We start from the raw sequence: 23,560 nt of genomic DNA, 5'->3' as shown, positions 1-23,560 counted from the left end.
TTGGCAGACCCAATGGGTGGGTAGGGCTATGGTTCAAGTATCTTATATGCTTTTGTTCTTCATCAGGTTTATTGAAGTGCTCTCTATTGTGACTCTGAGTGTGTTTACACAATGTTCAGTTTAGTCTGTGTTTATCTGGATCTCTATGCTCCACTGGGGCAAGGGAGACCTTGACAAAATTGTTGAGCCCATTCTTGGTAGCTTAAACTTTGGAGCAGTTAATTGTTAACGGAGTTTGTTAGCCTAAAAGTCTAGGAATCTTTGTGGTCAAGTAATCTTGGAAGCCAATTAAGGCGACCCACTAAACGCATTAAGTTTGACTTACAATAAATTAGTCAGTCAAACCAAAAGATTACCAAGGCAGCCTACTCTACAACCAAAAATCAAAATTATCAAAACACCCTAGGAATGAACTTTTAAATATATTATTTCCTAATATCACAACAATACTTTAATTAAAGCATGTAAAGACTCCAAAATTAGACAAGGAAAAAAATCAAGTTTTGTTGTTGGTCCTCACTTTTTTGTTTTTTAATTATGTTATCAGCAAAAAAACAGAGTTTATTGGTAAAGAAAGTGAAGGTAAAAGATGAGGATAAGGAGTCTTCTTACAAGTAAAGACAAACAAAAACCAATATCAAATATAACGAAGAATATAAAAGATTCACAAACAACTCTCCAATCATTGGATATCAAAAAAAGCGGGACTCCCTTGAATGTAGGAGAAACATAATCCCAAAACGTAGCCAAATGGCAAACCCTATTCCATAACGAATCCAAGTTTGCAACCTTTTGCATTCCTTTCCAACTAAATAACCCAAAAGCTAGTGAACACAACACAACCACAATGTTTTTGCTTTCTTGTTGCCTCCAAAGCCCCGAAAATCAACTAAGAGCATTTGAAAGCTACCACCCATCTTGCTTTCTTCTTGTTGGTCCTTCCTTGACATTAGGCCAAGGTTTTTTAGTTAGGTTCTCCAAAATACAGAAAGATGGGAAGCAGAATGTTGTGCCGCAGGATGGAGGTCCCAATTGCTGGTCCTATGTCAAGTTGGTTGAGGTCTTTGTCCTTTCCTCCTCACTATGCCCCATCTTCTGCTGTGAATAATTCTGCTTGATGCCTTTTGTCCCTGTCACTTATACTAACGTTTCTTTTACCGGCCTGAGTGCTTATACTCCACTGACAGGAATCTGATTATCATCCACTCATGTGCTACAGGAGAATTCACAAGGATCAGCCCAATGCACTGGAGATACAGGAGCTCTATGGTTATAAAGAGTTTCCAGAGATCGGATTGCGAATCATCTTTCCAGATGCACTCTGCCCATTTGCTTTAATATGCAAGGATGAGGTTTGTGTTGTCTCATATTTTTCTGGGTGATTTTTTATAATATTTTTGTTTTGGCTGAGTCTTGTATTACTTGTTATTTTTTCCCTCTCTTGTTTGCAGACCAATTGTGCTTCAGGGAATCAATACCTTCTTTACACATTGACTGTCTCAGGAGTTGCTTACCTGATTAGGCTCAAAAGCATTTATAACTATGCATCATGCTCTGTTTTCCCACCAAACGAGATCACAGAGTTCAATATTCAAAATTATCCTCATTATGGAGCAATAACAGCCGTAGCAGGAACAGCTGGATGTCTGGTTATTGGGAGAAATGACGGGTCTGTCAGTTGTATTCAACTTGGCATACTTGAACCTAGTGCTCCTGGTGAGAAATACTATTGCATTTTTTAATATGTGAATGTTTGTGCAATGATTGCACATCTCTTGCACTGTTGTAATTTGATAGTTCGTCTGCTTTTTTAAATCATGCAATTGTATGAGTTTATGAGTTCACTTACTTTCTGTTTTGGATTATGGAAGGGCATGGTTATGAGTTTATCACAAAAGTTTTGCTTGTTTTTATCAGAATGAAGTTGCTTTTTATGCCGATATGTTTTCCTCAATATTGATGATCTTTTAAGTTTCTATGATAGTGGTTGAGCATCATTCCTGACATCTTTTCCCCATCGTATTTATAGGCTTTGTGCATGAACTGCGTGATGATGCAGGATTTGGTCGCTTGTGGAGTTTAATGTCAAGGTACTCAATTTTGCATCTGCATCTCAATTTATTTGAAAAATTCGATCTCTTTTTCCCCCTCCCTCCCCTTTTAATTCAATGGAGATTAATAAGTTGTTTTGAAATGGGTTGGAGAAAGAACTGCAAAGCTCTTTAGAGTTCCATACTCCATACTATATATCCCGTAATTTATTTATGTTGATGTTGAAGCCATCATGTTGTTATAGTTTTACTATCAAAGAGAAGATTTAGAAATGCTGCTTTTCTAGTGAATATGTCTCAGCAAATGAGTGCGTCTTAACAGGCCAATGCTTCCACTTGTTCCAAAATATAATGTTGTTACAGCTTTGGAGCCTGTTAATGATTGCGTTCTGACATGTTGAACAAATTGCTTGAAGTTTCTATTCTGCCTTATGATGAATGGATAATGGAGAGATAGGGTCTCTTTAGTTTGGCGAATCTGAATGAGTATTTATTTAGGTTAATGGTTGAGCAGTGAGCACTAGAGCAAATGCCAAAGATTGATTCACTTTCTGTCTGAAGTCTATGTTCATTATGATGGAAATTTTGAGGAAGATTTTCTCCCCAGGAAAAAATATGGACTGTATGCTTGATACATTTTTTATCCCAAAACTAATTGTGGATTGACCATAAAATCTCACATAATCTTAGATTAATGAAGTCTCAATAAAAGAGCTTCTCCAGCAATAAAAAAATTTCCGTTTTCTATTTTCTGTTGAAATGAATGGATCATATATACATTTAGGCATCTGTTGCACAGAAAACTGGTCTATAATTCCAAGGAACATGTTAGCATGCTTTTGGTGTATCATATTATTATTATTTTTTTTTGATAAATAAGTAAATTTATTAGAAAAGCATCAAGAGGATGCAAAGAATACAAATTTGAAACTCCCAATGAAACAATGCTAAGCTAACAAATCCTCTATGAAATCAACATAAGCTAAAACATCTGTATCAATCGATCCCATAACCCAATTATATAACACGAAAAAAACCTGCCTCTCCAGCCAAGAAATCGACTGAGAAACCCCTTGGAATACATGCCTGTTACCTTCCAACCAAATAAGCCACATTAAACAGTGATAGGCAATCAGCCACGCCTTCCGACAACTCCTCCCAACCCTCCCCCCAGCCCAACTTTGCAAGACAGCCAACATCGAATTGAGCTGCACCCAAACCAAGCCCAAAATCCCCATAATAAGCATCTAGAGCCGGTATGTAACTGGGCAATGAATGAGCAAATGGTCTACCGACTCAGCATCACTACCACACAAACAACACCAATTCATCAGTATATGCTCACGACGCATCAGATTGTCAATCGTCAGAATACGTCCTAAGGCCGCCGTCCACACAAAGAAAGCTACCTTGGATGGCGTGCCCGACACCCAGACACATTTCTAAGGAAACAAAACTGCATCAACATGAACGAGCGCACCATAGTAGGAAGACACAGAGAAAAGCCGCTGAGAACCGGGACAAACTCAAACCATAGAATCTTTCCCTACACTCCCAGGTTGCAACCCATATAAAAATCCCAACAGCTCCACTAACTGATCCACCTCCCAATCCTGAACCTCACGACGCAGCTGCACATTCCATACCACCGCCTGTCCTTGCCCTGTTCGAGCCGCCTCTACCATAACCTTGCAATCCTCTGCAATCCCAAAAATCAAAGGAAACTGATGCTCGTATTTTTAAACTCCTGAACAATAATTTTTCTTCATCTTTTCTTCTTTTTATGCATTAAAGAAATCACTTGAAATAACATGGATCAATCTGTAGAGATATGGGCATATTGTCTTGATTCTTAACTATGGAGGCTGCAAAGGACCTCTTAAATCTTTCTAGAGGCTGAATAGAATTAAATATTGGATTCCTGGCTCCTCCATCTATTATTCCATTCTTCAATTGTACAATTTGTTTACTTACAATACCATTCGATTATACAATGATGTAATGTTCGGTCATAGAAAGGTGCCTTTAATTTTAGATATGCCTATTTGTCTCCAATTGGCTTAAATTTTCCATCTACTTTAATATTGTTCTTCTTAGTGTCACTTGCATTAGAGATTGAGCACAATTGAGCGTATTCACCTGGCTGACCAATTTTTGCAATGCTCCCCTAGAATCATTTTCGTTTTCGTTTTCTTTTTATTTCTTATTTCTTATTTCTTTTTTATTTTTTATTTATTTTTAATTTTTTTTAATGTTCTTGAAAATAGAAGAAATGGAAACTGACACAGAACTTGTATCGCAAACTGTTTTTGAAAATGGTTTTCTGTAAAATTTTCTGAAAACACCATTTTTAGGAAACACTTTTAAGTTGTTTTGAAAGTGGGTTTCACACAAAAATGAAACTGATATGATAACGATGGATGTTTTTCAGACTTTTAATTGTTTTTGTTTCCTAAATCATGAAGAATGAAAACATAAAAAATGAAAATGATACCAAACAGGTCCTTAATCTTTTTGGCATGTGCTAGGTTACATTTCATCTTTTCTTATTTTTTGAGAGCTATATGTGTGATTTCTTGCAACCAAAATTTTTGAAAGGCATCGTTGAGGCTTGCTTCAAGGTGAGGCTAGAGAAAAATGCATGGAGGATTTGATTTTTAGGTGACTGTTTTCAAAAGTTTGTGTATCATAGTCTAAGGTGTGCACCTTGTACACTTTTTGTGCTATAAGGAGTACGCATATGGAGAGCTTGTTTTGGGCTGTTGTTAAACTTGGTCTAATACATCATTTACACATGAAAAAGAATAACCTCTTTTGTAACTATATTCTATGAGAAAAAATCAACTAAACAACAAACCAAGAAAAACACAAAGCTAAGACTAAAGAGAGAAAATTGATAATTGAAGCTAAGAATGTCAATTTCACCTTTGATGAGAGCAAGCTTCCTTCTGTATAATGAAATGTTTGATGCTTTAAGGAGAAAAGTATGTACACTTTTTTTGTTTAATTTTTAATATTTTTTTACTATTTTTAAAATATTTATTTATTTACTAAATATAAAAATTCAAAATTCAAAATGCTTATGCCTCAACACGTTGAGGCTTACGCATCGTCTCATGAGTGATAAATTGTCTCATTTTACGCATTTGCCTTCAAAAACTTTGCTTGCAATGAATGTGGTTTTTCACAAACAATATAATAGTGAAAATGCTATTCTCACATGGATTATTTGTTCTCCCATGCAACTCAACTCAAATGCATTGTTCCTGAGAATGTTTTGCAGGAGGACAATAGGTGCTGTGCAGGATTTGGTAGTATCAGAGGTGTATGGGAAAAAACTTCTTTTTGTGCTTCATTTTGATGGGACCTTACGAGTTTGGGACTTTCTAAGTCGTAGCAGAATTTTCAGTAATACAATGAGTATTCCAACGTTGACAGGCAATTCTTATCACCTTTATCTGATTGCTATCTTCTTTTCAATTTGTATGTTGATTTTCATATCAACAATGATAAAGACCACTAATTTTGGAGCTCTAAAAAGACCACTAATGACATGACACTCAATAAAAAAAGAAAAAAAATACAACACCAAGGCCAAAACATCAAATCATTCATGGTGGGGCCTACTACCACATCATTAGTGATAGCACTAATTAGTGCTCTCACTCATTTTCCTTTTCATATTGTGTAATTTTTTCAACATGAAGGATTTATCATCTAGTATGCAAAATCCTAAATGTTATGTGCATGTTTTAGTGATCTGTTTTTTTTTATTAGTCTGTTCTTCTTGTGACATAATTGTATGCTAAATTTGAGCTTCCTTTTTACATTATTAAACATTTTAAATATTTTTTTTGATATGTATTTTAAAATTTATCATACTCGGCTGATGAATAATATTAATAATGTAACAGTGGAAGTTGTAGGGAAATATTCACTCAAAATTCAGAAGATTCCCCCCCCCCCCCCCCCCCCCCCCCACACACACACACACACCCAAAAAAATAAAAAAATTGTCATAGTTAATTTTCTTTGCATATGTTGAACTGGGTAGTCAATATTTATTTATTTTCTGTTTGATTACTCATTCTATTTAATCTCTCTTTTTTTTTAATAAATTTTTGGACTTCTGTTTTTGCAATGTGCTTGTCTTGGTGACATTTTATTTGATCTTTTTGGTTGCAGGTGCTACTTTTGTAAGGTTATGGGTTGGTGAAGCTAACAATGATACAAGTGCTATTCCTTTGGCAATCCTATATAAACGTTCTCCAGTATGTATTGCCAAAACAAATAATGGATATTTAAATACCCTTTTGATGTGAAAATGATCCCCTAATATTTTGCGCACTGCCAGTCCATTTGTTTGGCCTCTCTTCTTCCATCCTTCAATGATGGTGCAACATCAGTTTTGAAGGTTTTTAGTGAGTTTTTTGTACATGGCATTGTTAACGCTTGTTCCAATGCCATTTTGATGTACAACGGAGTTTTATTTGTTTCATTCCAAAGAAGGAGAATTTATTAAAAATTAGTGATTTTCTACCCATTAGTTTAGTTACATCATTGTATAAAGTTTTGGCTGAAGTTGTCTTTAAGGTTTTAAGAGATACTATTTCTTTGTCTCATGGGCATTTGTTGAGGGGCGTCAAATTGTGGATTGGTAGCAAATGATGATACGAAGATTATAGAGGGTCGGTCTATCAGGGAAATATTTATTTGTAAGGCTGATTTTGAAAATGCATATGATCATGTGGATTGGGATTTTTTCAAGCTAAAAGTATTTTTGAAAGAGATGGAGGAAATGTATTAGTGGATGCTTGTCTTCTTGTAATTTATTCAGTTATAGTAAATGGTGAAGTGAGTGATACATTTAAGGAATCTAGGGGGCTTAGTTAGGGTGACCAATTGTCTCCCTTTTTGTTTACTCTAGTGGTTGATGGTTTGGATAGGTTGGTTAATAGGGTTAAAGAGATAAGTTTGGTGCAAGGTTTTTACATTGGGAGAGGATTTATGTTTCGAATTTACAATTTGTTGAGGATGTTATTTTTAGCCTCTATTAAAGAGATTAAAGTGGTGAATTTTTATTTTTATTTTTTATATCCTTGGAATCTTTGAAGTGTTGTCAGCACTTAAGGTGAATATGGATAAGGGCTCTTTAGATGGTATTAATATTCCAAATGATAGGTTACACAGGGGGGTGGGTCAACTCAGGCACGCCATTAAATCTTTTCCAATTAAATACTTGGGCTCCCTTTGAGAGATAGTCCTAAGCTACGTTACATGGACTCGGGTATGAGTGTTGGGTGCATGTGTATATCTAAAGGTCAAACCCATCAAACTTCAAATTTAAGGGTGCACAGACTCAAGAAAAAAGCGTCGTATTTTTATATTTTTTTAATCTATTATGTGAGATAAAATGGTGTTGTGTGTAGCAATTAGTGTAAAAAGGCATTTCATGTATTTTATAGCAATTATATGACAATATATATAATGATAGTGTTCAATGCAAATAGTATCGAATGAAAGTATTGGACACATCCACATCTTGTCCAAGTGTTGGGTGTCTGACACAGGTATTTGATTTATTTTCAAGAATTCATGTAACATAGGTCCTAAGTTTGAAATTTTTTGGATTCCAATGATTGACAGGATTAGTAAAAGGCTGGGAGGTTAGAAGAGGACAATGTTATCTAGGGGGAGGCTTAGTTTAGTTAATTTGTATTGTCTAGTGTGCCAAGCCAATTCACCATATTTCTTTCTTTGTTTAGAATTTGGTTGGGGGTGGTGAATAAGATTGAATAAATGGTGAGGGACTTTTTGTGGGAGGGAAGTGCTGAAAAGAGGAGAGATCATTTGTTCAGTTTGGGGGTGCTTTCACTTCTAAGGAATAAAGGAGGTCCTGGGTTAAGGAATATTGTTGCTGAAAATACAATTTTTCTTGGTAAATGGTTGTGTGAACGTTTCCTTTTGAGCGTGGGTTTTGTGGCATGTTATTAGAAGCAAATATGTGGTTCAGGAAAATGGATGGGATTCTTGACAGGTTGTTAGGAAAATTCTCCATCTTCTTGGAAATCCATTTCTCATTGTCTTTCTTGTTTTTCTAGAGATATTCATTTTGTTTTGGGAATGGGATAATTTTTTTTTGGAAATATGTTTACAAAGGAGAGGCTTCTTTTGCTCATTTTTTTTCTTTATTTTTTTGCATCATTATCTCGGTCTCATGGCACTTCCATTGCCTCTATGATTTCATCCTATACTCATCTAGTTTTGGAATTTCAATTTTTCCAAAGATCTTAATGATCGAGAGGCAATTGATTTAGTTTCTTTCCTATTCATTTCTTATGATATTTTTGAGACGAGAAGGCAATGATAGGAGAGTAATCTATTCATTCTTTTGGGGTTTTTTTTCTTGCAAATTCTTTTTTGATTCTATTATTGATCTTAATGTTCCCATTCTTGACACCCATAAGTTAATTTGGGCTGCAAATGTGCCCTTCCAAGTCAATTTTTTTTGTCTGATTTATGGTTTATAAGAAACTTACTAATGACATGGTTCAAAAAGGTGAGGAGCTAAAAACACATGGACACTTCTATAGAGGAACCATGTCATGTCCGACACTCGTGGCGGACACCAACACTTTTTGGACTAGGACTGTGCAAAATACCGCCCAATCCGTTAAAATCGCACCGATTTACACTGTTCTATCCTCTAACCGCAGATTAAACTTTAAAATTTATAATCCGCCTTCGAAATCGTTCCGCTCCGCTATAGTTGATATATATATATATATATTAATCTCTAATGAAATATCAAAATAAAAATTTAATATGTGAAATTTGTTACAAATTAGTAGTTATATATATGAAATATACCAAACTAAATCAAACCAAGCCTTAAGTCCCATCAATTGGGGTTGGCTACATGAATCCTTCTGCTCCACGTAGTCCTATCAAAGGCCATTTCGTTAATCAAATTAAGTAGATCCATATCTCGATTTACAACGCTAGCCAACGTTAATCTAGGCCTACCTCGTCCCCCAACACTACCATCTACCGTTACAGTATCTCATTTCTTCACTACTGTCTTTGTTAGTCTCCGTTGAATGTGACTAAACCATCTCAATTGATTCTCTCTCAATTTATCTTCTATTGGTGCTGCTCTTACCCATTCCCGAATATACTCATTCCTGATTCTGTCTTATCTAGTCTTGCCACACATCGATCTTAGCATCCTCATCTCAGCCACACTCATTTTATTTGCATGTTGTTTTTTGGTTGCCCAACACTCCGTCCCATACAACTTCGTTGGTCTAATAGCCGTTCTATAGAACTTACCTTTTAGTCTAGTGGGTATTTATTTATCACACAGTATCGCAGACGCACTTCTCCACTTACACCATTCCACCTTAATCCTATGGTCCACATCTGCATCAATCTCCCACGCTGTTGTGATAATCGACCCTAAATAATGAAAATGTTCACTCTTAGGCAGTTTTTGGTTCTCAATCTGCACTTCTCCTCTGTTTTCATTGTTATTGTTTGTTAAAAATATATGTATGGATGATTGATTTATTGATTGATATGTTGTATTACAAATCAGAGTGGCATTATATAGGAGAGGGTTTGGGTAGTAGGTGTAGTGTAGTGGAGGTGGTAGGTGAAGTGGGTGCTAGTGGAGATGGTAGGTGGAGGAGTAAATTGGTAAATTCTAACAGCCCCCCGCAAACTCAAGGAGGATAGAAACTAACCAACTTGAGTTTGAAGAGAGGAACAAAACAAGAAAATACATAAAAATAAACAAGAAAATACATAAAAATAAAAATAAAAAAAAGATAGGAGACACTGTATGGTCGTGTCAGACCGTTGGTGAAGACTCTGAAAGGTGGTGCCATAACGATGTAGAGGACACTGGATGGCGGTGTCATAACGGTGTAGAGGACACTGGATGGCGGTGTCATAACGGTGTAGAGGACACTGGATGGCGGTGTCATAACGTTGTAGAGGACACGGTATGGTGGTGTCATAACGGTGTAGAGGACACTGTATGGTGGTGTCATAACATTGTAGAGGACACTGTATGGTTGTGGCAGAACGCTGTAGCAGATAAAGTCTGGACAGTTGACGAGGTCATACCGGACCGATGGAGATGCTAACCGGAATCAAAAGTCGGGACAGTTTATGGGGTCATGTCGGACCGTTGGAGATGCTAACCGGAATCAATGTCGGGACAGTTTATGGGGTCATGTCGGACCGTTGAAAAAGCTAACCGGAATCAAATGTCGGGACAGTTTATGGGGTCATGTCGGACCGTTGGTGAAGTTGCACCCTCAAAAGGCGTGCCCAATTTTATCAAAAAGCGTGCCATCAAAAGGCGTGCCCAATTTTATCAAAAGGCGTGCCGGATTCATCATGGCGAGGCACGTGAGTGCCTTGGTTGGAGCGCCCGTTTGTCGGCTGGTGGCAAGAGGCGCGCGATGCGCGTGGCTGCCTCGGCTATAAGACGGAGGCTGAGGCTGAGGCAGAAGCTGAGACAGAAAAACGGATAGAAACCTCTGAACATTGTCATTCTGAAACACTCGGTAAAGACGTTGTAACCAAACCTTCTCTGAAACATCTGAACAATGGCCTCTTCTTCCCGTTCAGCTACCCAGAATACGGCATCCTCATCCCGAGGTCTACTCACTCTCTTTCCCGACCTCAATGAGTCAACGAGAGAGAGAACTGGTGCGGTGGCACTGGAAACTCAACCAAGCGCCCTGGAGTATACTCCGTTGAACTTTCCGATGCGGTCTGTGGAGCAAAGAATGGCAGTGCTGTCGGATGTGGAGGCCAATCAGTATACTTTGAAGGCATGTGTGGAAAGCATGACGGCGGTCACAAATTTGTCGAACCGGCTGCAGAGTAGGACAAATGAGGTGCAGCATTTAAACGCCCAACTGGCTCTGCTCCAACGCATGTATAAGGATGCGCGAGCAGAGATAAGCGTGCTAAGGGCAGAAAACAAGGACCTGAAGCGGAAGACCACCGTGATGTTCCGATTTGGAGGGCCGCCATATGCGGCAGTGGAGGAGCAGGGAGTAAATGTGCTCGGTGGCGTGGGAAACACGGAGGCAACACCGTCAAGGGCAGGCCAGGACGGAGGCAAAAAGAAGAGACCGGCGGCTGAATAGAGAAGAAAAAATCCCGCCTGTGGATGTGTTGCTGTTGTTTGTTTGTTTTTTTTTTTTTTTTTTTTTTGTGTAAAATTGGGATCGGGGTTGATCCCAGAGAGGAATAAAATATGATTTGTTGTGTAAATTGGTAAATTGTTTTTTTTTTTTTTTTTTTGGAAGATATATATAATAATAATAATAATAATAATAATAATAATAATAATAATAATACAAAGAATGGGTCAAAGTGGGAGGGTGTGAAGAAATGTTATTTTAGAGGATGGTGGAAGACATGGGTGGAGTGCAGAAGTGGACGTGCCAGAGCCACTTATTTTTTTTTTTTTTTTTTTTTTTTTTTTTTTTTTTTTTTAAGAAAAATAAAAAAAAAATAAAAAAATAAAATAAAATAAAATAAAAGAAAGTGATAATGAGTCCCACGGGTTTGGGTAAAACCTGGTTTGTTGGTGCAAAAATATTGTTTAAACAAAAAAGAAAGGGAGGTGGTGGAAGATATGATGATGAATAAAAAATAAAAGAAAGGAAAAGAGAGGGTTTAAAGGAAGAGAGAGAGAGAGAAAACATGGAATCTTTGTACAGTTGAATGCACATTTCGGGGGGCTTTATCCTCCATGCCGAGCTTGTTAATCATATATTCTATGATGTTCTTGGTGCATTCTGCAGACAGACCAGATTTTAGGGGATAAAGAGTATCATCGACATCAAAGAGGAGGCAGTCATATTTCGGGTTTGGATCTTGATGGTGAGAAAGTTTAAACATGTCTGAACAGGTGGCTTCAGCCTCGGAAGCCTCGTCGAGGTCCGGCGGAGTCAGGCCGGCGCGACCGAAGAACTTGGCGACGAAGACGGTGGCGTGGCCTTGAGATTCAGGGGAGTCGATCCACTGAAGGCATGGTCGGAGGATACAGTTTTCACTGCAACCCTTTCGAAGAACTCGACAGCCATTGCAACTCATGATTACAAGCTCAACATATCAGATTCAAGCTATAAACGAGGAAATGAATTTGGTAGCCAAACGCAGAAACTGGGGAGAGAGAAAGATGAAGTTACAGTCTGGGTATGTGTAGAGGTCCGGCGGGCGGCCAAGCTGAGGCTGCCGCCCGCCGGTGAAGCAGAATGAATAGGCTCTTAACCTTGCTCTGATACCATGTTAAAAATATATGTATGGATGATTGATTTATTGATTGATATGTTGTATTACAAATCAGAGTGGCATTATATAGGAGAGGGTTTGGGTAGTAGGTGTAGTGTAGTGGAGGTGGTAGGTGAAGTGGGTGCTAGTGGAGATGGTAGGTGGAGGAGTAAATTGGTAAATTCTAACATTGTTACTAAATTTACATTTCATGTACTTTGTCTTAGTCCTGCTTATCCGGAATCCTTTAGATTCAAGAGTTTTTCTCAAAATTTCTAATTTTGTGTTTACTCCTTCTCTAGTCTCATCCACTAGCACAATATTGTCTGCAAAAAGCATATACCATGGCACGTCATCCTGAATATTTCTTGTTAACTCATCCATAACTAAAGCAAAAAGATAAGGACTTAAGGTAGATCCTTAATGTAACCCTACAGTGATAGGAAATTCATTTGTCTCTCCAGCAGGTGATCTAATAGCGATCTAATAGTGGTCACCACCCTTTCATACATGTCCCTAATCACATCAATGTAACTTTTTGTCACCCTTTTCTTCTCTAACACCCACCATATTATATCTCGGTGTACTCTATCATATGCTTTCTCAAGGTCGATAAACACAATATGAATGTTTCTTTTATTTTCTCTATACTTTTCTATTATTCTCCTCAAAAGATAAATCGCTTCCATTGTTGACCTGCCAGGTATAAACTCAAATTGATTTTCTGACACCTCTGTTATATCTCGCAATCGGCGTTCCATCACCCCCTCCCACACTTTCATTATATGACACATTAACTTGATTCCTTTATAGTTGTTGCAATTCTGGACATCTCCTTTATTCTTATAGATTGACACTAAAATATTCTTCCTTCATTCATCCGGCATGTTCCTAGTCAACAAAATTTTGCTAAACAACCTAATCAACCAAGCAATTCCCTTTTTACCCAAACACTTCTAAACTTCAATAGGGATATTATTGGGTCCTAAAGCCTTATTTGATTTCATCTTTTTAAGTGCAATCTCCACTTCAAAGTTTCTAATCCTACGATAGAACCTATAGTCTTGGTTTATTGTATTACTGGCTATTTTTTCCCCTATTGCCGTATCTCCATGTTCCTCATTTGATAGTTTCTCAAAATAGTTCTTCCATCTTTCTTTAATCTCTTCATCCTTCACCAATACCTTAGAATCCACACTCTTGATGCACTTAACTTGATTAAAATTTCTTGTTTTCCTCTCCCGTATCTTAGCAAGTTTGTATGTCCTCTTCTTTCCCTCCTTACTATCTAGTCTAGTATATAGTTCATCATAAGCTTTCAACTTAGCCTCTCTCGCTATTTTGTTGACCTCCTTATTAGCCAGTTTATATCTCTTAAGGTTTTCCTCAGTTCTATCCTTCTGCCACTTTTTAAAGTACTTTTTTTTTACCTTAACAACCGCTTAAACCTCTGTCCTCCACCACCACCAAGTTTCCCGGGTCTTATCCCTTTTGACTCTTTAAGCACTTCCCTTGAGATTCTCCTCATACAATAGGCCATCGAGTTCCACATAGTGTTAGCATCATCTTCCAAGTCCCAAATACCTTCTTTATCCATTCTATTCTTAAATATTTATAGTTTATCCCCTTTTAGGTCCCACCATCTCGTCCTACGATGCCCGCCATCCTTCCTAACTTGGTATTGCCCTCTAAAACATAAATCTAATACCAAAATCCTATGTTGAGAGGCCATGCTCTCTCCAGGAATCACCTTACAATCATTGTATTTTAGGCGGTCCACTTTTCTCATTAAGAAGTAATCTATTTGGTTCTTAACTGACCAACTCTTAAAAGTTATCAAATGCTCCCCACTCTTCTTATATAGATGAGGAATATTGTGTACATTAGTGTTATATATTATGAAAATACTTGATAATTGGTTAAGAATATTTTTCGATCCGCCAATCCACCCCAAATTGCCCAAATCGCGATTTGGTTATTTGCCAATCCATCAATCCACCAATCTGCCATTTGGTTTGTAATTTTACTCTCAAACTGTCCGAACTGCACCATGCACACCCCTATTCTGGACACTTCTAAATGCGTGTCCGACATTTTTTCAACGTGTATTAATTTAAAAATCAAAATTTTAATATTGGACACTTTATCGACATTTCACTAACACTTCGGCAACACTTCTTGAACACTCCGAACGAACACGTCCTATGTGATAATGTGATGAATATTTTGTCGTAATAACAATGTTTTGCATTCTTCTATGTAGTACTTTAAGTATGTTTTGAAACGTTAACAAACGAGTGTATTGTAATGTTCTATAAGAATGTAATTGTTACTTGAAGATATCTTAATGTTTAAACAACAAAATATACAACTTTTTTATGTAATTGGTGTTATTTTACATATTTTTCATTGTCTTTGAATAAATTATTCATATATATGACATATAATAAATTAAAAAAATATAAAATTTTAATTTATCCTAAGCTTGTCGTGTCTTGCATTTCTTGAAAATCGATATGTCGGCATGTTAGTGTCGTGTCACATGTTCGTGTTTGTGCTACTTGGAGGGAGAGGATTGACCATCTATTTTTGCATTATCCGCCGGGCACAGGGTGGTGGTTTTTTTTTTTTTTTTTTTTGGGGGGGGGGGGGGGCGTTGCTTTAGTTGGTAGGCATTGATTGGGTGATTACATCTTCCATTGATTTCATCATTGACTTAAGTGGTCTTGGTTCAAATGAAAAGTCACAGGCCCTTTGGAGTTGTGTGATCTGTGCAGATTATGGCTAGAAAGAAACTTCATTTTCGGTGTTGGTTGTGGCACCTTTTAAAGGAATTCCTATGCCAGTTGTAATTGTGTTTTATTTTTTCTTTTTCTCCTCTTAGAGGATGTATTTTCCTCTTTTTTTTTTATTCTTGTACTTCTATTTTCTCTCTCACTGGTATCTCTTTTTTTGTTGCTGATTAAAAAACATAGAAGACATACATGCTGCATTAGATTTCTTTTTATGTTTCTTTTATTTGAGCAAAGAGTTAACTTTTTATTAAAGTGGCACTATATTTACTACATGCAATATACAAAATTTATTGATAGATAGCTAATGGAAAAGTATCTTTCATAGGCAAAGCACGCTCTTCTATTCCCAAGTCTGGCTTGGCTTGTCTTGTCTTGTCTTGTCTGCTTGAGTTGAATCAGTCCCAACATGGACTAGAAGTTCAGATTAGAGTCGGGCTTAGGTCCAACCCAACATAAATAATTATTGGATTTGGCCAGCCAAAAGTTTGTGTTGGGTTGGTTGGTTTGGGCAAGCCCATCCCAACATGCAGAATAGGGATATATTTTCCAGTTGTTCAGTTTCTAGACGTGACTCCAAATGTGTTCAGCAGCAATTATGTGTATAATGCTGTAGTCCAATGTTATGGGTTATTATATATCTTCATCTTTTATATTGAAGAGTTGCTGTTTATGTTATTGCTTACCCAATTAGATATCTTAGCTGGTTTCTCTACTTGTCAAGCTAAAGTGTGTTAGTTTGATGCAGTACCTTGTCAGAATATTCATTTGACTTCAGAATGTTTTTACACTGCTACTGAACAATTTTTTGGCTCAATTGTGAAGGGAGTTAGCATGGAGATGATCTATGTTTATAGCCTTCATTATAGTGTGGGGGACAGGATCATTTTATTGTTGGACTCTTCAGTGCAACACATCCCATTGGAGGAGGTAATCTAATCTTTCATCACTCTTCCGGTTTATTTTCTTTATTCTTTGACAAGAATCAACTTCTATTCATTGTATTGAATGTCTGTGCTTTGATTCTGTTAGGGTGCACTCATTGATGTCAAAATTACTTCAAACAAAATATGGATACTCAAAGAAGATGGACTAATAATGCTGGGTTTGTTTAATACAACTGATAATGGGTAAGTATTCCAGGAATGTTACTCATTGACCAATGATATTTAAGAGTGATGCTTTGGCTTTACCTTAAATTTCATTATGTTAACTGTAAAAGTTACATTAATTTTTTAGGCATACTATAGCACTTTTAGGTCAGTGGGATGTATCCATTTTATTCCTGGCTTGGATTTTTGAACTATGAACTTGGTGCTCTGATACTTTACCTGACTGTCAGAACTGCGGCTTTTTTCTTCCCCCCTTTCAACTTGTAAAAAGGGTTTATATTCACTACCAAAAAGAATTAGATGGATAATTTTTGCTTTGTAACGTTTTCTTTTCTTCTCCATAACTGTTCTTGGGTCGTTGACTGGAAAGGGTAGTTCACTTGAGTTGTTGCTTGCTGTGATTTTGCAGGTATCAATTCATATGTGTTTCTTCTTGATAATGATTTGTATCCCAGTAATTGCTACTGTTGATTGTAAATGTCAATTAAGTTGACAGTCGCACATATATCTTCATTTGTGTTTTAATTGATCTAATGGACTCTATTTAATGTTTATGCTTAATTGATCCTGCAATTTTGATGTTAGGGGGGTAGCACAATGCTATTCTTTGCAGGAAGCAGTTGTTGCTGATCAACTATTTCAAAGTTCTGAACATTCTTCAGATGATCTTCTTTGGCTTGCTCAATCAATTTTTTCATCTTTGAAGGTACTGGGAACATTTTTACCATGTCATCTTCAATACATTTGTCTCTTCACTTTACATGATACTTCTTTCTACAATGTTTTAGTTAGTCCACTTAATAACTTCGGAAATTCAACATTTTCTTCACCTATTAGCCTGTTGGTGTCGGTGTCTGATCTTTAATCTACTCTTCTTTTTGAGCTTTTTGTCATGATTTTCTTATCTTAATTTAATAAGAAACGAAATACTTAGAAAATATGAAGAAGAAGAACTCCGAAAATATGAGGAAGAAGGAATATATTTCTGTTATATTCAAAACTTCTTATCTTACAAGACCAAATGACACTCCTTATATAGGAGATATTACAAACATCATCATAACCCATTATATGCCACTTACATATTATATATTACCACTATCTACCACTATCATATTATATACATGCCACTATCTACCACCAACGCCACTATCATATTCTATGCATGCCACTATCTACAACCAACACCACTATCATATTCTATACATACCACTATCTACCACCAACACCACTATCATATTCTATACATGCCACTATCTACCACCAACACCACTATCATATTATATGCATGAACACAATTTCCAGCACTCCCCCTCAAGCTGGTTTGAAGATATCTTCCATAGCCAGCTTGCTAGCCAGCTTGCTAGTTGGCTTATCAAATTACTTCTTGTGTAGTCCCTTCGTTAGCACATCAGCTAATTGTTCACCTGTTGGAAGGTAGGTCATACAGATTATGCCAGCATTGATTTTCTCCTTGATGAAATGTTTATCCACTTCTATATGTTTTGTGCGATCATGTAGAACTGGATTATGAGCTATAGATATAGCTGCTTTGTTGTCACAATAGACCTTCATAGGTGTCGGGTGAGAAAGCTTTAATTCTTCAAGAATTCTTTTAATCCACATTACTTCACAGATTCCATGGGCAACAGCTCTGAACTCTGCTTCTGCACTACTTCTAGCTACCACATTCTGTTTTTTACTCCGCCATGTAACTAGGTTCCCACCTACAAAGGAGTAGTATCCGGATGTTGATCTCCTGTCTGTAACACTTCCTGCCCAGTCTGCATCTGTGTATACTTCAACTTGAAGATGTCCATGTTTCTTGAATAGTAAGCCTCTCCCTGGAGTTCCTTTCAAATATCTTAAGATCTTATAAACGGCCTCAAAGTGCTCTACCCCTGGTGAGTGCATGAACTGACTTACCATGCTGACTGCAAAGGCAATATCAGGCCGCGTATGAGACAAGTAAATCAATTTCCCTACAAGTCGCTGATATTGTTCTCTCTCTTTGACTTCTTCAGCCTTAGCAGCTTGTAACTTCAAGTTAGGCTCGATCGGAGTCTCCGCCATCTTACAACCAAGCATACCTGTTTCTCCAAGGAGATCAAGAACATATTTTCTCTGATTAACGAATATACCTTCCTTGGATCTTGCAAATTCCATTCCGAGGAAATACTTGAGGGCTCCCAGATCCTTAATGTGAAATTCTTTTGCGAGTTTCTCTTTGAGGGCTGCTAACTCTGCTTCATCATTACCAGTTAAAATGATGTCATCAACATAAACAATCAAAATTGCAATTTTACTGTTTTTTGAATGTTTATAAAATATTGTGTGATCTGCTTGACTCTGCGAGAAGCCACAACTGATAACTGCCTTCCCAAAGCGTTCAAACCACGCTCTTGGTGATTGTTTGTGTCCGTATAATGACTTGTTCAATCTGCATACTCTGTCACTTCCAAGTCTCTGCTCAAATCCCGGCGGTAGGCTCATGAACACCTCCTCTTCAAGATCACCATTGAGAAATGCATTTTTAATGTCAAGTTGATGTAGAGGCCAATCTGAATTTACTGCAAGAGATAACAGTACTCTGATGGAATTTATTTTAGCAACAGGAGCAAACGTCTCCTGATAGTCGATCCCATAAGTTTGAGTGAAGCCTTTAGCTACCAGTCTCGCCTTGTATCTCTCAACGCTTCCATCTGCGTTACATTTTATCGTAAACACCCATTTACACCCAACTGTTTTCTTGTCTTTGGGTAGATCAACTATCTCCCAAGTACCACTTCTCCTTAAAGCATTCATCTCCTCCATGACTGCTAATTTTCAATTCGGATCATCCAATGCTTCCTGTATATTCCTTGGAACAAACAAGTGTGAAATCCTAGATGTGAAAGCTCTATGGTTTTTAGACAGTCTTTGATAGGAGAGGTAATTTGCAATAGGATGTTTAATGCAATTTCGGACACCTTTCCTAATTGCTATAGGTACATCAAGGTCGGAAATAGAAGGAATAGGATTACCTAAAATTTCGATGCCAGAACTCGGGTGGACATTCGGGTCATTAGGATGGACGTTCGGGTCATTATTCCTCAGATGAAATCGCTTCCTAGTATAAACCTGAAGCTCAGGATTTAGATCATTTTGTAGTACTTCTCCCCCTAAGCAAGAATCTTCTTGACTAGGCACCATAGAACTTGGTTCTCCTAAGTGATCATTATCAGACAGATGTGGTTTTTGTGTAGGATAAATGACATTGGGGAGCGGGATAGAAATATCCCAAAAACGGTCTTCTACTCCACTTGTCTCCCCCTGAAGAGAAGTGTTGGGGAAATAGGATTTTGTTTCCACAAATGACACATCCATACTCACATGAAATTTCTTGTTTTGAGGATCGAAGCACTTATACCCCTTTTTGTTTGAGGAATAACCCAAAAAAACACATTTTATAGCACGGGGGTCAAGTTTTGAACGAAATTGACTAGGAACATGAACATAGGCAGTACATCCAAAAACTTTGGCGGGTAAATCAGAAAACAACCTCGTGTCAGGAAAAAAAGTTTTGAGACAATCAAAATGTGTTTTGTATGTTAACACCTTTGTAGGCATCGTGTTTATCAAATAAGAGGCTGTTAAAATTGCTTCACCCCATAAATATTTAGGAACATGCATGTAAAACATTATAGCACGTGCTACTTCAAGTAGATGTTTATTTTTTCGTTCTGCAATGCCATTTTGTTGAGGGGTATCCCGACATGTAGATTGATGAAAAATCCCCTTTTTTTCCAAAAACTCACCCAACTGCTCATTGAAATATTCTGTTCCATTATCAGAATGTAAAATACCAATTTTGGTTTGAAATTGGTTTTCAATCATATTGTAAAAATTTGTGAATAAATTTTTCACGTCAGATTTTTTATTCATCAAATAAATCCAACATAAGCGGGTATGGTCATCAATAAATGTAACAAACCATCTTTTACCAGAAAGAGTAGTGATTTTAGAAGGGCCCCAAACATCACTATGAATCAAATAAAAAGGTTTTGAAGCCTGGTAAGGTTTTGGCAAATAAGTAGAGCGATGAAATTTTGCAAAAATGCAACTTTCACAATGAAAAGAAGAACAATCAATCCCTTTAAATAATTCTGGAAATAAATGTTTCAGATAAAGAAAACTAGGATGTCCTAGCCTATAGTGCCATAGCATTATTTTTTCTCGAACAGAGATTGAACTGGTACTATTAAAGCTCTGAGCTTTTTTATTACTAACAGGTACTTCATCAAAGTAGTAAAGACCTTCAAGCATCCTAGCACGCCCAATCATCATCCCCGAGTTCTGGTTCTGAAATTCACAATGGGATTCAAAAAATGTAACACGACAATTAGAATCCTTAGATAGTTTACTGACAGACAAAAGGTTACAGGCTAAGTTGGGGACGTGAAGAACAGCATTGAGATTAATTTTCTCAGTTAGTTTAATAAATCCTTTTCCTGCAATAGGTGAAAAACTACCATCGGCTATTCTGATTTTGTCATGACCAGAACAAGGGAAATAGGTACTAAATAAATGGGAAAAACTAGTCATGTGATCGGAGGCACCGGAATCTATGATCCACGGAGAGAAGTTTAGGCAAGAGAAGGCTTTAGGATTTCTACCTGTTTGTGCCAACAAAACACTAGGAGTACCGGTTGAGGAGTTGGATTTTATCAGCTTTAAGAGTTGATCAATCTGCTCTTTGTTGAAGGGACCTGAATCGGCTTCATTAGCGGTAGGAAAGCCACGATTCTTCTCTCCTTGTTTGCTGCTTTTCCAGTTGACAGGTTTGCCATGAATCTTCCAACACGTTTCGCGTGTATGGCGAGGCTTGTTGCAAAAATCACACCAGACCCGTGGCTTATCATCAAACCTGCGCTGGTAATTTGCAGCCTTGTTGGCCGCAGCATCGCTAATTAATGCAGAAATTTCAATTGATTCACCATTACCTTTTTTCTTAAGCATGACGCTCCTTCGGCTCTCTTCCCTTCTGACTTCGGCAAATACTTCGCCAATGGATGGGAGAGGAGGTCTGCCAATAATTCTTCCTTGCACTTCATCGAACTCAATGTTGAGGCCGGCAAGAAACTTGTAAATACGGCTGTCTTCCACAGTTTTCTTGTGGTGGTTGCAGTCGTCAACCGATTTCCATTCGTATGTGTTGAAGATGTCAAGATCCTGCCACAACCTTTTCAACGAATTGAAATATTTGGTGACGGAATCATCTCCTTGACGAATCTCTCCCAACTTCAAAGTTAATTCGAAAACTTGAGATTGATTTCCTAGGTCAGAATACATCTGACTAACATTATCCCACAATTCTTGTGCAGTAGTATAGCACATGTAATTAGAGCTTATATCCTCCTCCATGGAATTGACCAACCATGTCATAACCATGGAGTTTTCAGCGTCCCAATTGTCGAACAGCGGATCATTAACAGCAGGAGCCTTCTTGTCACCAGTGATGTAACCGATCTTTCCTTGCCCACGGATATACATCCGGACAGATTGTGACCAGCGGAGAAAATTATCACCATTTAGGCGGATGGTGGTGATTTGGACAGAGTGAGAGTTGGACGTTTTCACCGGAATGGCAGCGGCAGGGGTTGAAGTGGTTCCGGACGTGACTTCCGACATGGCTATGACGGTTTTAGGGCTGCTGTGTTTTTTGTTGCTCTGATACCAACTTAGAAAATATGAAGAAGAAGAACTCCGAAAATATGAGGAAGAAGGAATATATTTCTGTTATATTCAAAACTTCTTATCTTACAAGACCAAATGACAATCCTTATATAGGAGATATTACAAACATCATCATAACCCATTATATGCCACTTACATATTATATATTACCACTATCTACCACTATCATATTATATACATGCCACTATCTACCACCAACACCACTATCATATTCTATGCATGCCACTATCTACAACCAACACCACTATCATATTCTATACATACCACTATCTACCACCAACACCACTATCATATTCTATACATGCCACTATCTACCACCAACACCACTATCATATTATATGCATGAACACAATTTCCAGCAGAAATATTATGCAAAATTCTCACTTGACTATGTTCTAGAATGCGAGGAATGATATAAATGTATCTAGAACCTGTTCCTTAAAATTTATAAGGAGTGGTGTAAGAGAGTTGAGTATCTGATTGCGCAGAACTGAACTGTAATTGTGTATAATTACTATGGAACTAAACAGAATTCTCGCTTTGAGTTTGGAGGGATTCAGTGGTAAATCCAAACTAAAGTGTAGACTTTCTCTGGGGACGTCATTGTTAGTTCAGAGAATTAGCCAGAAATTTCTGCTGAGAGGATTAGACTGCAATATGATGCCCATAATTTAGAGGGTTGTCATCCTTCTTGTGTATCATTTTTCATTTATATGATTTTCTGCTTTCTTATAATGAAGGAGGTTAAAAAGAGATTACCATCTTATATATTTGCATCAATGTACTGAAACCGAAAGATGTCTATTTGATTTTACACTGTTCTCTGTCTCTCTGTTTTTTAATTATTGGTGGAAAGAATGTCACTTCAGGATTGCAGTGATGGATGTCAACGCATTGGTTTTTAAGTTATATTGTTCATTTTACGTCATGACATCCTCCTTAGAATGTGCTCATTTGACTTAGCACTGCTTACCATCGTACTATTGAAAATCAACTGTGACTGTAACTGTAACCTATTGTCGTTAATATGTAATTGGATATACATGGCCATGACACGTTACTTTCTTAGAAGTGCCATGCTTCTTAGCTTATAGATAAATTTCACTTAATATTTTTGTTGTACTTGTAGTCTTGACTTATATTTGTTGTCATTAACCTACTAAAAAAAAGTATTTGTAGTAATTAAACTGACAGAACTCTATAAAGCAAAATGAAGCTCACACAAACAACTGTGAATCCGATAATCAAATCTATTTCTTACACTAATTTATCTTCATGAGTTTTAAAAAAAAAAAAAAAAAATGTATATTCCTACTTTCAAGCTAGTTGTGTGACTACTTAAAAAAATCATAGTTTTAGAATTAAATCCCATTACTTGACATTTGTTAGGCCTGTTAGCATATTATATTAGCCGAAAGTTTCACTAAGGTCTGTCTGTAATCATTTTGTGCCCTCAGGGATTATCTTGTAATTGACTTTCTTGTAAACCCTAATCTTCATTTATAAATAGGGGGTGATATTCTATCATACCTCTAAGCTGGTTACTCAAGCTTCATGGTATCAGAGCAGA

General features: G+C 37.2%; 1 protein-coding gene across 2 annotated transcripts in view; it reads left to right on the top strand.

Moving 5' to 3' along the window:
• SAR1 (SUPPRESSOR OF AUXIN RESISTANCE1) overlaps window positions 1-23,560 on the top strand; it is a 67,528-nt gene that overhangs the window by 1,881 nt on the left and 42,087 nt on the right. For both annotated transcript variants that reach the window (XM_028230874.2, XM_028230868.2), the window contains exons 2-9: window positions 1,220-1,352; window positions 1,452-1,716; window positions 2,030-2,090; window positions 5,335-5,489; window positions 6,237-6,322; window positions 15,968-16,072; window positions 16,175-16,272; window positions 16,840-16,960. In XM_028230874.2, the coding sequence (XP_028086675.2) occupies window positions 1,220-1,352; window positions 1,452-1,716; window positions 2,030-2,090; window positions 5,335-5,489; window positions 6,237-6,322; window positions 15,968-16,072; window positions 16,175-16,272; window positions 16,840-16,960 (1,024 nt within the window). The remainder of the gene's footprint in view (window positions 1-1,219; window positions 1,353-1,451; window positions 1,717-2,029; window positions 2,091-5,334; window positions 5,490-6,236; window positions 6,323-15,967; window positions 16,073-16,174; window positions 16,273-16,839; window positions 16,961-23,560) is intronic.

Source organism: Camellia sinensis, chromosome 5 (genome assembly GCF_055761805.1).
Source record: "Camellia sinensis isolate YWXY chromosome 5, ASM5576180v1, whole genome shotgun sequence".
Taxonomy (NCBI): domain Eukaryota; kingdom Viridiplantae; phylum Streptophyta; class Magnoliopsida; order Ericales; family Theaceae; genus Camellia; species Camellia sinensis.
This window is presented reverse-complemented; position numbering and strand designations above follow the sequence as displayed.